At 39.6% G+C, this 15,340-nt stretch overlaps 1 protein-coding gene across 1 annotated transcript in view; it reads right to left on the reverse strand.

Annotated features, from left to right (window-relative positions):
- The window catches only part of LOC147444579 (microtubule nucleation factor SSNA1-like), a 52,042-nt gene extending 37,156 nt beyond the window's left edge, over window positions 1-14,886 (reverse strand). Inside the window, exons 1-2 of the mRNA XM_086528122.1 lie at window positions 14,820-14,886; window positions 14,539-14,738 (exon numbers count right to left, since the gene is read on the reverse strand). Coding sequence (XP_086384248.1) covers window positions 14,539-14,738; window positions 14,820-14,886 — 267 coding nt within the window. The remainder of the gene's footprint in view (window positions 1-14,538; window positions 14,739-14,819) is intronic.
- Window positions 14,887-15,340: the final 454 nt, after the last annotated feature.

Raw genomic sequence — 15,340 nt, forward strand, 5'->3', positions numbered from 1 at the left:
TTTATGTTTGACCATATGACTGTGGATGAAAAGCAGATGAAAAATTTAACTTTTTTCAAAGAGAGCGCGCCAAAAATTTGACGTTGTCAGACATTTTTTGGATGAGCATAAAGTCACTATGTCATGCCCAAAAGCTTGCCCACTAGCCTCATGTATATATGTGTACATAGCCCTGCAAGTCTTGTAAGTGACCATGTAAAAATCCGTATACAAAGGTGTGATTTTGCCAAGCTTGAATGCTGATGTTTTTGGTTGTTTGAGACTCCAAAACATGGTTTTTAATAAGTATTTTCAGCTGTGCTTTATAGCTCGTGAATTGAACTTGTTCATCATGAGTTATGGGCATCCGAAGCGGGCAGTCTCAAAAAGGATAGTTGATCAAGACATTGTAAAGACCGCATTTTGCACTACGTTTGGTCTTTACGAATACATTGTCATGCCTTTTGGCTTGACCAATGCACCAACCACATTCAACCGCTTGATGGAGAAGCTATTTAGGCCTCACTAAACCTTTACTGGAGTGTTCTTTGATGATATCATCATCTACTCTAATTCATAAGACGAACACAAGAAACACCTCCAGATAATATTTCAAGTTCTAAGAGAGAATAAACTTTATGTTAATCGAAAGAGAAGTGAATTTTTCTTACAAGAGATTTAGTATTTAGGTCACATTATCTCTCAAGATGGCATCCAAATGGATTTATCAAAATTAGAGGTAATAAAAGGATGGCCTAAACCAAGGAATCTTCATGAACTAAGAATCTTTATAGGTATGTGTGCATACTATAGACGCTTCATAGAAAAGTTCTCACTAATAGCAGGACCATTACATGACCTAACAAAGAAAAACATTAAGGTACATATGGTCTACCAATGAGAACAATGCTTTTGAAAATCTTAAAGAAAAGCTTATCTCTCAACATGTGCTTACACTACCGGATCTCTCAAAGCCATTTGAGGTCCAATGTGATGCTTGTGGTGATTGCCTTGGAGCTATTTTGCTCCAAGAAGGGCACGCCATAGCTTATGAAAGTCGAAGGCTCGACCTTGTTGAGCAAGCTCTAGGCATATATGAACTCCTCGCATTTCTACATGCCTTAGACTCATGGAAGCACTATTTATTGGGGACTCCTTTCATTTTGCGAACGGATCACCAAAGTCTTAAGGACTTCATGATACAGACCAAGCTCTCCGACAAACAAATGAGGTGGTCAAATTTCCTTCCGCAATTTCATTTTCATATTGCTCACATTTCTGGCAAGCATAATCAAGTAGCTAATGCACTCTCAAGATAGCCGAGAGTGAATGCGGTTTCTATAGTAACTCACAATGATCTATCTTCTATGATAGATGAGTATGCTATTGATCTCAATTCTAGAGATGTGATTGCAGGCCTTGCACTAGGGAAGAAAGAGGAACCATTTACTTTACAAAATGGTTATATTCTCTATGGCAATAGACTATTCATTACTTACTTGCTCCGTGAGAAAGTAATGTATGAATCTCATGCTCCTCCTTATGCAGGGCATAGAGGGATTCAGTCTACCCTAAAGGGGATTGAAACATATTTTTATTGGCCTACCATGAAAGAAAACATACAAGAGTATGTCTCTAAATGTGTGGTATGCCAAAAGATGAAGTTTGATTGAGGGAAGCAACTTGGATTGCTTCAACCTTTGCCAATCCCTAATTCACCATGGGAGAGCATATCCATGGATTTTATCTTTGGATTGCCTAAGTCTATCCATGGGAATACAGGAATATGGACGATAGTAGACAGGTTTAGTAAACAAGCTCATTTTATACCTATTAAAAAGACTATCAAAGCCCATCAAATGGCAATTCTCTTCATTTCACAAATCTTTAAGTACCATGGCTTGTCAATGTCCATAGTGTCGGATAGAGATCCTAGAACGACCAATAATTTTTGGAAGGGTCTCTTTGAGAATTTAGGAACAAGGCTAAACTTCTCTTCGTCCTATCACCCGCAAACGGATGGCCAAAGTGAAATAGCTAACCTAACAATTCTTGACCTACTAAAAGCCTATGTAACGGAAGTAGATCAAAAATCCCTATGGGAGAAGTACTTACCCTTAGTGGAGTATGCCTACAATAATATTGTACATACTTCCACAGGAAAAGTACCTTTTGAGGTAAATGAGGGAAGATCAAAAAGTCCCCTGCTACTTAAGGTACATTAGAAGATCTTTGCTGCAGATGAGTATAGCCGAGACCTACAAGAATCTTTCCAAAAGATCAAGGATGCTATCTCTATCTCACAGCAGAGGCAAAAGGTTGCTGCTGACAAGCACAAAAGAGGCCAAGCCTTTAAAGAAAATTATTGGGTCTTACTCAAATTTCTTATGGCTCGATTAAGGCACACAACGGGCAAGAATCTTACGTGACACCAAAAGTACCATGCTAAGTTAGCAAAAAGGTACTATGGTCCCTTCTAGATTCTTAGGCCAATAGATGAAATGGCCTATCAACTCAAGTTGCCTAGCCATTGGCTCATACACAATGCTTTCTATGTGAGCCTACTAAAGCCTTCAAAGGAGAGCCACCTCAAGAACCAACTATTGAAGACCCACCGGAGATCGAGAACCAAGAAGAGGTGCTACAGCTCGAGTCTATTCTCAGACATGAAGACAAGGTACTAAGAGGCGGTAAGGCTATCCGACGATATCTTATTAAGTTTAAGAATTATCCTTTTGAAGATGATAGATGGATGCAAACCTACTGAAGTAGGTGGACCCTTGTAGCTTATCAAATAGGTCTTCTACCGGTGGAACGGGAAACCTATTCTTAATAGTGATCCTATTTAGTGCTCTATAGTTGACACACATACAATATGTGCCATCTTTCTTTTGCACTGATAGTACAGGAGAACAAAATGGAGATGAGCTAGGCCTAACCATGCCCTTCTCAACTAACTCATGCACTTGCCACATAACCTCCTCTTGTTGAGATTGAGAAATTCTATAAAAAGGTTTATTAGGCGGTGAACTTCTTGGAAGAAGTTCAATTGCATGGTCATCATTGCTTCGTTTAGGAGGTAGCTCACAAGGGATGTCGTCAATAAAGACATCTTGAAACCCCTTCAGAAAATTGGATAACTCTAATTCCTTATGAGTGTGTTTATTTTCTTTTGTTAAAACATTAGGTTCATTTTGAGAATCTTTAACAAAAATCATGTACACAAAAATAGAGCTCTTTATTGACTTATTGAAAGCTTGTGTATGTACAATGGGTATGGTGTTACCCATTTGCTTGGTATCTATGTAGATATCTTTTTCTCTGAACCTAAAATAGATTCTTCTTTTAGAGAATTTAACATTGGAAGCCATGCGATCAAACCATGGTGCCCCTCAGATTACATCCTCATGCTTGAGAGGAGAGATAAAGAAGTCCTCTTTGTCTACATAGCTTTGGACATGGAGCCTCAATTTCCTGATTAAAGGAGTGACTGAAGTTTCTTGCCCCTTGAAAGCGCCGTCTGCGGGTAGGACATCTCCCATCTTGTAAGCTTGTATGCCTAGCTTGGTGACCAACTCTGTGGATATGAAAGTGTGAGTAGAGCCAGGGTCAAAGAGAATAAAAGTATCATGTTCTCTTACCTTTCCCCAAGCATGGCATAGAGGATATCCTTTGTGGTGAGTTTCCTCCTCTTGGATTTCGACCAAGGTAGATCTAGGAGGATCAAGGCGGGTGTTCTTTTGGGGACAAGCACGGTGCGCATGCCCTTGCTCACCGCACTTGAAACAACGGTTATCCTTACGATAACGCTCCAGCTCTTCAGGAGAGAGTTTGTTTTTGCCTTTGTAAACTCCCTTCTCCTTAGCTTTATTGGAATTTCCCTTAGGAGACTTTTGGAAATTGTCCTTCCCCTTAGGCTCATTGGAACCCTTGTTTTTCGTGGGCTTAGAATTTCTCTTAGCCCCTTGTTAGGCTCTAATGCTTCAGTAGTGGTTTATTTACTTTTATTTGTAACCAAAGTTGAGACCTTTGAACTCTAAGGGTGTTTTTACACCTATGATGGTTAGTTTAAGTGGGATGGCTTTAGCCGTGCAATAGAGTTCTTGGCGCATCATGGTGGTTGAGAGGAGGGAGTCGTTGGCTTCTTCCTAGCATGGGTGTCGAAATGTATTCAACATAGTGTTGTAGCATGTGTACTCATGATGCAGATGATGAAGTAATACAGTACAGTTTCCTTTTGTCAATGATGTTCTGCACTTTTTTGTTGTGCATCAAAGCTATGTTGTATGCAGTTTGCTGTGTATTTTACTGTGCATTACTGTTAGGGAAGTAATCCCTAACACGTTGGTGATCTTGCTATGCGTGTCCTAATGGACATGGGAGTGAATTACAGTAATCTCAAAGCAAACGATGAGTGAGTTATGATGCCAAGTTTCTTTCTCGTGCTCTAACCACCACCTTCTCTCTGAAGCGGTTCTTGCAACTGGTTTGAATTCAGCCTCAACCATATGGAATTCAAGAATTCAAGAGGTTCTTGACATGTTAGTCAACCTTGACCACCTGCAGGAATTCTTGAATTGGGTAACCCTATAGGAAGAGTTTAAGGAATATACATCAAATTTTCTAAAGTATTTCTTCTCGAATCTGCCAGGCGAAATCAAAATTACAATTGTTGACAAGTTGCAGGTGTTTATAGGGGTTCTTGACAGTTTCTGTGCACACAATTTTATGTTTACAGTCTGCAGTTTTAGGCAATGTGCAGTCTACAATTTTCATTTTGCAATTTGCAGCTCAACTATTTACATGTTGCAGATTATAGTATTTCAGTTTGTCGAATGCAGTTTTAGGTATTCCAGTTTGCAAAATGAAGTTTCGAGTATTTCAGTTTGCAATGCAGTTTAAACAGTTTCAGGGTTTAAAGAGGTACATATGCTCTCTATTCTTTTGATGTGTGATTAATGGCAAAAAAGAAGAAGAAAAAATGTGCAAAATGTCAAAAGTATGAGCACCGCACAAAGGAATGACCTTACAGTGCAAGGCCTGTCAAAAGGAAGATGTATCTGTCAAATACTGTATGCATAAGCTGTGCAAGAAGTTGTATCGGATTGTCAGATCTTTTCGAGACGCATCAGATCATGAGGAACTATGTGATGTACAAGAGGATTTAAATTATTTTTTTAATCTTCTTGACAAGGTGGAAGACTGGCATGAAGGTCATGAAAGAAAAATAAGAAAGTTGTGCTCTAGTATGCACAGGATACAGATGTTGCAAGAATCAATTGAAGTCTTGACAGAGAAGTATGAAGATCAGTTTCAAGCGGAAGACGAAAGTGATGATGAGTGGGGAGTTACAACACCAATGTTTCCCTTGGTTGGGAAAAGTCACGTACAATCATGTTTAACTTCTCCAAATGCACTTGTTGTAAGTCCCAAATCGATGAAAGAAGTTCAAGCACAAAACCACACTCTAAATAGACTCAAGGGTTTGCAGAATGCTGAAGTACCAACAATTTTTCAGGCACCTGCAATTTCAAAACCCGAAATTTCAAAGACTGAATCTGATTTTTTAGCACCTGAAGTTTTTCAACCTGATTTTGATGTTCTTGAATATGGGATCAAAGTTGTTGATAATCAGATTTTTGAAGAGAAGAAGTTGATTCAAGAAGGAGAGTTTGTTCAATGCAAGGAAGATGAAGTCCAAAAGATGATGAAGGAAGAAGGAGAAAGCCAAGAGCAACTCATGAGCCAAAGGAGCCAAGAGGATTGCCAACTATCCCCAAACCTCACATCGAAGAGACTCGCCTCTTTGCGGGAAGACAAGGTGAGTTGTCCAAAAGAATAATTACTGATTGGGAAGAAGGGAATACAAGTGGGAGTGAGCGAGAGAAGCCACCAATATCCCATACAAACCCATATACCAACATCTGACATCAATCTTGAAGAGGTTGAAATTTAGGGAGACATCAGATTTCAGTGTAATGAAGTGGAAGAGCTAAAAATAGATAAGGACATGTGTGTGCTATTGATGAGGATGATGTGATGAATCAGTTTTTGATAAATCTTGATGAGGAGTATTCGATAGGCGACAGTTCGGGAGGTGTTTGTGCTGATGGAGAAGAGTTTTTTGGTGTTTTGAAGATTGACAGTCAATTTCCAGGAGTGGATATGAGTTATTCAGGTTGTCAAGACAAGGATATTGAATTTCAGGTCCTTGAGTTACAAGTTTTGAAATCAAAGGTTCCTAATTTGAAAAGTTTCAAAATTCAGGTCCCTGATCCGCAGATTACTGATTTGCAAAGAAGTTATGTACCTGAACTTACTGAATCTCAAAGTCTTGTTCTTTCTCAAGATAAGATGATCAATAATCTCTCATTAGAGCTAGAGAATGAGTGGCATTCAAGTATGGTTGCAGCAAATGAAGCGCTTTCCAAAATCAATCAACTTCAAGAAGAGAAGGCATCATTGATGGTGGAGATTTCTCAGGTTCAAGCCGACTCACATATTTCTTACTGTTATGAAGTTCATGATGCTCTTAAGCAGGTTGTTTTGGATAAGGATAATCAAATTGCGGATTTGAATATTTAACTTACTCAAATCAAGAATATGGAGTCTTCTTCAAATCTTGATGTTACAGAAGGTTTCTTGAATGATGATGTTGTCATCAATGATCTTTATGATATCGATGCTGTTGCAAATTCAGTCAAGGAGATTGGAAGTCAACCTTTTTCCAGGGAAGTTCAGTTTCTTGATGGTATTATTGAAGGTTTGTATTCTTCTTGTGGTCAATGTCCTGATATCAATGTTGGGAATGGTGTTGTTGATGCTAAGGAGATGATTTTGACCGATGATTATGCAAGTATTTTGCAAGTTCTTGATGATGATGAAGTGGATTTTCTTGGAGATTGTTCTATCTTTCTTTGTGATGTTGCAAATGAAGGAGATACAGATGATCTTATTATATCTCAATTGCTTCTATGTGTTCATGTTGAACGACATCGATGATGGGTTTGCTGATTTTATTTGTTTTCCATGTGGGAAGATGCTTTATATATTCAATTCATTCTTGACAGTAGCTTTGGATTTTCATAATGGAATGTTTTGAATCCTCTTCAACAACTAGATGAGCAGCCTGACTTGAATCTAAATGATGCATTGAAATACATGCAAGAAGAGAAGAAGTGGAAGGAAATTCAGGGAGCACAATTCAAAAGATTTCAAGTTCAGTCACTTGAAGTCAATTTAGTTCAGTCTTTTCATATTTGCCAAGTGGAGTTATCTAATCTCTATGAAAAGCGGTTCTCTCGAGGTTTTCAATGGATAGTAGAAGGCTTTGAATCAAATCAGTTTGATGCAGAAGCAAATCAGTTTTGGTTTTTTCTGAATCAATATTTTCAAGTAAATCAATTGTTTTGGCATGCGGAGTCCAAATAAGGTCTTCGAGTGTTGCATCTACATACAGAGACATTGGAAATGTTCAAGAAGCAATGTCTAATGGTTGCAAAGTTTTCATCCTACCTTGAATCTTTCTTCAATGTTTTTGAAGAGAAACCTGAACTTGAACTAGAACCTCATCCTAAACCTACTACTGAATTTGGATATGTACTTGAATATGAAAATGGGCCTAAAGACCTGAAATCACTTGAAGAAGAGGAGAGTTTCCTACTTTGTAGAAGGTATCTCAATTCAAGAGATGTGGAGAAAATGAAGATTGAAATGATGGAGTACATGAAAGGAGTGTGGGAGTAGATTAAAATTAAAATGTATAATGTGGTTAGTAAACCATACCAAGATTTTGTAGAGGAGGAATTCAAGGAGTAAATTTTTCTTTTTCAAAGAAAATTAGCTGATTTGAAGAAACAGAATACAGAATTGCAACAAAAGATGCAAGTTCAGATGGAAATGAATACTATAGAAGCTGAGCCAGCTCAGACTATAGTTGAAGTGGAACCTAAGTATACAGTTCAGCTGTCAGTTCAGGAAACAGTTCAGGGATCAATTTAGAAAGCAGGTTACACTACAGTTTCAGTTTCAGTTATACAGGTTGATGACACAGAGGATCAGGAGAACATGGAGGAACTTTTGCTGAAAAGTGTTGAGGCAATGTCTGAAGATCCAGGTATTGACCCTACATTACTTGAAGTTGCTTAGGATATGGAGAAAAAGTCAAGAGATCCTGTTGACACTGAAGATTTTGATCTTCAAGAGCAATAGCAAGAAGAATTTTGTTTTGAGTTTCAAGCTTGTTTTGTCAAGGGATGTTGTGGGTTCTTACAATGTTTTGCAAACATTGCCCATCGAGTGTGCGAGGTGTTAGGTCCTGATGCTTCATTAGTGGTTTATTTACTTTTATTTGTAACCAAGGTTGAGACCTTTGAACTCTAAGGGTGTTTTTACACCTATGATGGTTAGTTTAAGCTGGATGGCTTTAGCCGTGCAATAGAGTTCTTAGCGCATCATGGCAGTTGAGAGGAGGGAGTCATTGGCTTCTCCCTAGCATGGGTGTCGAGTTGTATTTAGCAGAGTGTTGTAGCATGTGTACTCATGATGCAGATGATGTAGTAATACAGTACAGTTTCCTTTTGTCAATGATGTTCTACAGTTTTCAGTTGTGCAGTAAAGCTATGTTGTATGCAATTCGTTGTGTATTTTATCTGCGTTACTGTTAGGGAAGTAAGCCCTAATACCCCTGTTTGGAAGTTGATTCGAGAAGACACCATAGTACGGTGTATAACTGCGGATATGGTGCGGGGCCTTTGGGAGTTGACATACTCCGCCATTTCTTCAATTAAGCCTGCAGAAAATTATTGCTTTTGCTCTCCCAAAACTTGTCTATATATTTGTGAATGGATTTGTAGGGAGAGAGCTTCAAGCTTCGCCATTCAGTGAGTACTTTGTCTTTGGCATCGGTGGCCAAAAATTGCTTCATAATGGAAGCTCTTAAAGCTTTCCATGTTCGTGGAGCTTCACCTTGGCCCGTAGGCTAGACCACCATTGCTTGGCGGACTTTTAAAAGTGCATAGCTACATGGCGTAGCTTAGAGGACTCCGTGAAGCCCTCATCTCCGAATTGTTAGATAAAGGCCAAGACTTTGTCCGTAGCACCAAAGGTGCCATCGTAGGTAAGCAAAGAGATGCTCTTTCCTCCCTTTTTGAACTTCTTGAGCTTGGACGACCTCTTCTACGCGGCATAGGATTTCGTATGGCCTCTTCTTTTTTATGGTTTAAAAGTTGTACCATCACTTTCTTCAGAAGATGAAGAATTTGAGGAAGATGGAGAAGAGGGTGACCTCTTTCTCGCCTTTTTCTTGCCTTGATCTTCTTTGACTTCACCATCACTTTCATAAGAGGAAGAGGATGAAGAAGATGGAGAAGACGGTGTCCTCTTTCTCGCCTTTTTCTTCTCTTGCTTTTTGTCATCCCTCTTTGAATTATGGTGTGGAAAAACATGCGATGGTCTTTTCCGTTTTGGAGGTGATGGAGAGCGTTTAGCCCGCCGTCTTCGTGGAGCCATCTCCGTCGAGGTGGCAGGAGACTTACTTCTTTCTCGTTCCTTCGGTGGAGGATCTTGAATTCTCCTTTTGGAAGGAGATGCATCATCAAGAAGCAAATTTTTGAGCCCTTCGTATGGATCATCTTCTTCTTCCCGAATCGGAGAGAGGCCTCTTTTGGAAGTCTTGCAAGGAGGCTTCCTAGGTGCTCTCTCGTCATGGTGGGGAGCTTGGAGAATCCCATGAGCATGAAGCTGCCGTTGCACTTCACTTTGGAGGGATGGATTGCCCATGGCTTGTTGAAGCTTAGAAACAAGATAGTTAACAAGCATCAGGGCATCATTAGTAGCCTGCTCATTAGGAAAGTCAAGGTTACCAACATTAATTTCACTCTCTTTACTATTGTCAGCCATTCTAACAACTTTTAGGTCTAAACTTTTTACGTGTACTTTGCACTTCAAGCCCTAGTTGCTACTCCTCTTTACCCCTTTAGAAAAAGCACTCAAGCTATTGTACCCATGGCTCGAATACCATTAATTGCAAGGAATAGAAGAGCGGGTCGTTCAACACCAAAACAACAGCGGCTCCTGTCAAGGTTCTAATAGCTCAATAGTGGTTAAGCCAAAGGCAAGCCCCGTAGGACTCCACTATTAAGACCATAGCTCTCGACGGTGATACCCCGTTATCTGCACGAAGGCAGGCGCACTGCAAGGCTGAAAATTCCCTATTCTACTAACTCACATGCATTTAATAATACCAACCATTTATAGGTAGCTTGAGGACCTCCCTTCTTGAGCAAGAAAAGAGAAACCTTATGCTCTGATACCAATCTAGCATTTAATGCTCTAGTAACTTGTGTGTAGCGGAAATAGCATGAACATAGTGAGCCTTTCATTAGAATAGATTCCTAATGAGAATAACAAGAGTGCTTGGTTGGAGAGAGCAACAAAAAGTATAACACCTAGTTGGATAGCGTCAACAATACTTCAAAAGAGAGAGAAATTAAACATTTGACAACAGTTGAGGACTGGATTTGCATGGAGCCTGTCCCCCCTCCAAAAGGCTTTGTATTATGGTTTCTCCCATCAAGAGAGACATTTTACAATACAATTCTTTGTGTTCCTTCCATACTAGCTAGTGCAATGAAGATGGAAACTTCAAGCAGTAAGAAAAACACTTGTCAAATACAATATCAATTCCCTCACGGTCTCAGACCCAAGACCTCACACACCTTCGAAGATAGTGAGAGCTAGCGAGATATGAGAGTAGAATGAGAGGAAGGAGTAGTCTTACGAGAAAGATGTACATCTCCTCACATAATCACTCATGTTAGCATAGCTTAGCTTAGTAATTATCATGGTAGAGGAGATGAGCATGCATTGAAGATTGTCTCTTGGTTCGATTTGCATCTTAAAGCCAAGAGTTGTTGGTGTAGGCCTCCCTTCTCACAAGCTTGGAGTAGGTGATAAGCTTTCCATTAAAGCTTGAGAAGGAGAGAGAGAGTCTTCTTGCTTCACGCATAAGTTTATGTGAGTGTGTGGATAATGCCTTGAGAAAATTAATCCCCCTCTCTGTCTTGGTCGACCCCTTTGCCTCCTGGTCAATAGGAATCAGGCAATCCATTGGGCTACTCAATGCTCATTGAACCCCTTGGGAGACTGTCTAATAGTCTTCTAGAGAGCTTAATTCCTACTGGTTCTTTTATTAAGTGTTTTTAAGTTAATTAAACTAGATTTACTCTAGACTAATTCTCATTGGTCCACCTCCATGGCCATCCAATAGGGATTGAGTACACCTTGTGGACATCTGGGCTAGGGAGCTAACATGTGTCCCTCATTCCCTTTGTGTAAAGGTAGCTTGTGTGTGCATGTGTGGGAGAGTTTCTCTCTCATCCCCTACTTCTTGGGCTCACGTACCCCCTCTTGTGTAGGACTTGAGAAGACTTTTTGGGACACGCATAAAGCATCCAGTTTCCCAAGAGTTTGACCTTTGGACACAACCATTGAATTTTGAAACCTTAGCATTTTGTAGGTCTTAATGGGATGAACCTTAGGGTCTTTTAAGCCCATTGTTGCACATTTCTCTTTTGTAGATGGCCCCCCCTTTGGATCCCTATTTTACCTCCTTTGGATCCCTACTTTGGCCGGTTTGCCAGCTTAACCAATATTCTAGCTTTCTCTTCCCTGACACTTTCCCATACTGAATGATCAGTTTAACATGAGAAAATCATTTAGGAGAATTAGATATTAGTTATTATGACATAGATAGTGACCTCCCCCCGAGATGGGATGCCTGGGATCTACTTTCTTCCAAGATAAGATCGTTTGTATAAAAGAGAACCTTTTAGGTCTTTCTCACGTATTTGTAGATTTTTGCGATCAGACCCCTTATTATAGGGTAGTTTTTAAAGAGATAGAGAGAATCCTTTAACACTGCTATGCAACCAGAGCAAGTATTATGACCGATCGTACAATTTTTTTGTAAATGTATCTAATTATAAATCCCTTTATTTGTTCGCACGTGCTATCTTACATATTTCCTAGTGGACAGCCTGGAGCCCTTGTGCTCTAAGGCATGTTTTAACCTCTTGGGGTTCATCGTTCAGTACCCCCCTATATGACGTGCATTCAATGGGTATTGAGAAAAATCCTCTTTTAACATGGCTGAATGAATAAAATGACTCTTATCTTAGGATTTTTTTCCCCAAAATTGAATATAAAAACCTCTTATTTTTAATGTATGTCTGTTAACACTAGAATGGTAACAGGACACTTTTATGTCCTTGGACACTTTTGTGTCCTGTTAAGTGACCATTTTGCTTGAATTATTTGAAGAGTATGAAAATGATTTTCTAGGTGCTATATATCCACAAAGTTGCCTCATGAGCTGAAAAAAACTTAACACTTTTTTTTGGAGTATCGATCTCACCACCATTAACCTTACTCTTGCACAACATTTTTGAACCTAAACTATGCGAAAGAACGGGTCCTGTTTTTGGTTTTTTTTCAATTTTTGGCAACTATACCACTCTAAACTTCATGTTTGTGAGGTTTAGATTGCTAGAGGCTAGGCCTTCATAGTTGTCAACATGTTTTGATGCTTGTGGGGAGAGCTAAGTGCTAAAATTGAAAGTTATGACCAACTTACAAGAATTGCATAATGCTGTATTTTGGGCAAATTTAATACTTTTATGATTTTTTTGGTGGCTTTCTTGATATCCAAATTCAATTTTGATTGTGTAAGTGTAATGTATAACATAAAGCTAATCTTCCTTGAGTTTTGGGAGACCTAATATGCTATATAGCATAGTATACGATGATGGTTGAGTTTTTTTATTGTTGAAGAATACGATACATTTTAGAGTAGCAAGTATAACTTTCTCAATATTGCTAGCTTCTTAGACCAATTGTGTGTATTTTGTAGGTAGTAACTCTATTTAATCATAGACTACAAACTTGGCTAGATATTGAGTAGTTTCTATGGGTTTCTAGAGGTCATAATGCTAAACCCAATTTTTTCATGTTTGCTGTATTTACCACTTTATCATTGCCCCTAAGGTTCCACTTAGTAAGAGATCCAGTATCCTTTTGACATGCGCCATGGCTCATTTTGAATCCAAAGGCCCAAAGGGAACTAAGAAAACATGTATATAGTATCTGTATTGAGCGTGACTATAGAAACTTTGATGATAGGTCCATAGAATGGCAAAAATGCAGCTTTTTTGTACCTATTTTTTTTGCCCAAAAAAACATTAGTGAAGTAAAAGTAACCATATGTTTTGATCACCAACCCATTGAAGTTAACGGGGTATTTTATCTCATGTCCTACAAAAATCCCCACTCTTACTTATATACAATCAATCATAAGAAATTGTTGTTCTCGGTAAAATGCAGTGGTCCATCAACTTTGGCGGCTTGTAGTGACCAAGGAATGAGAAAACTTACAAGTTTCTCATTTTTTCCATATGTAATAGTTCTTGAACTATAAGGTCATGAAAAGATTTTTAAGAATGAGTGGATCTACTATGGTTTTGGAATTTTTTTCCAAAACCTTGAAAAGACACTTTTATGTCATGTTAGCTTACCATTCTAGTGTTAAATTGCCTAAAATTTTTACATTTTAAAACCTCTCATTTCGAACTCACGTTATATAATAACATGATTACATAGCACACCACCCGAGGTTTTAACATATCCAAAAGTACACAGATTTTGTATGTTTGGGTTCACAATATAGTTTTCAAGATTTTTTAAAGAAAATCAAGGGTCTTTTACACAAGCACAAGTTTTTGAGGAGACTAAGGCTTGTGTCTCACATGAGGTGGAAGACATGCCAATAGATGTAGAGCTCGACAGTATACATGTCACACAGAGGTGGACAAAGATTAAATGTAATGTGACACAAAGTCATCGACAAACAGCAATAGTCCACATGAAAACTTTCAAGATTCGTAAGCTAGTCATTTGTAAACGTTTATACAATAAGAAAATTGTCTTCTTCTCTCTACGAGCCATATCTTGAGTTCAAAGTCGTCTAATAGAGATTCAAAAGCACTTTGGATTGCTTCTATTGTCTCTTCTCTCTCTCTCTCTCTCTCTCTCTCTCTCTCTCTCTCACACACACACACACGCACACACATATCTCCTCTTAAGAGGTAGGTCTTTGAAATCGGTTTTGATTGCTTCTACACTCTCTCTCTCTCTCTCTCTCTCTCTCTCTCTCAAAAGACTTGTAAAATAGATTCTTTAAGGTATCTATTATCCCCCCCCCCCCCCCAAAACACACACACACAATTTCGTTGGTGTGCCTGTCTATGTGTACGTGAATACGATGAGAAAACTGGAATGACTTCTCTATTGCTGAGTATTCTCTTGGGATGGGGTTACGGCTTCTTCTTCTTCTTCTTCTCTCTCTCTCTCTCTCTCTCTCTCTCTCTCTCCACACAACAAGACTAATAGAATAGGTTTTGAGCGGCAGGCGTTGCGCGCGTGTGTTTGTGTGTGTGTATGTACAATTTGTGTGTGTGTGTGAGAGAGAGAGAGAGAGAGAGAGCTCTGAGGGGGCGAGGCTACCTTGGAGTAGGCGGCTTCAACTTCCTCGATGGTTTTGTCGTACTCGTGAGAGTAGGCGTACTTGCGCGACAGGCTATCGTCGATCTCTGCCAGCCGCTTTGTCAGAGCCACCATCTCCTTCTGCAAACCCAGCTTCTCCTCCTCCTGCTTCTGCACAACCTTCCGCACCTCATCTCTCTTCTCTCTAAGCTCGTCGATTCCTGCAGTGTGCCCTCTTATTTTCGATGTACACATAGAGAGAGAGAGAGAGAGAGAGAGAGAGAGAGAGAGAGAGGGCTCACGTTGAGGAAGCTCTGCGCTAACAGTGTTGACAGCCATGCCTTTTAGTCGTCTGCACGAGCACTCCATTCCTCACGCGACCATCATCGGCTCTTACCCAAACCATCATAGTTTTCTGCTGCAGATGTCCATCACGAGAACAAGCCCTTGAAAATCTTGGCGCGAAAGCGCTAGTCCTAGATGCGGTTATGTGAGAGTAGAGTACACGAAACAGAAGAAAACCCAGGAGAGATAACGACCAGACTCTAGCCCACAAGCTCAAGTTCACTTTGTGGTGGATGGCCTTCTTTGTGACTGCAGTGGCAATCGCCAACGGGTGCCACATTGTAGGAGTACAATGGTATCAAGGTGTAGTAAACTATGGGGTAGGGAATCGTCATTTACATTTGCCATATTAATAATGACTACCAGTCGGTGCGAGCCAGGAGCCATGGTGTGAATCAATATTATGAGAATGGTCATTTATAGTCATTAAATGACCATTCTTGCCCGTCAAGAGTCGGGCATATGGGGAGCCAAAGGG

Source organism: Adiantum capillus-veneris, chromosome 13 (genome assembly GCF_014529385.1).
Source record: "Adiantum capillus-veneris isolate H3 chromosome 13, ASM1452938v2, whole genome shotgun sequence".
Classification (NCBI taxonomy): Eukaryota; Viridiplantae; Streptophyta; class Polypodiopsida; order Polypodiales; family Pteridaceae; genus Adiantum; species Adiantum capillus-veneris.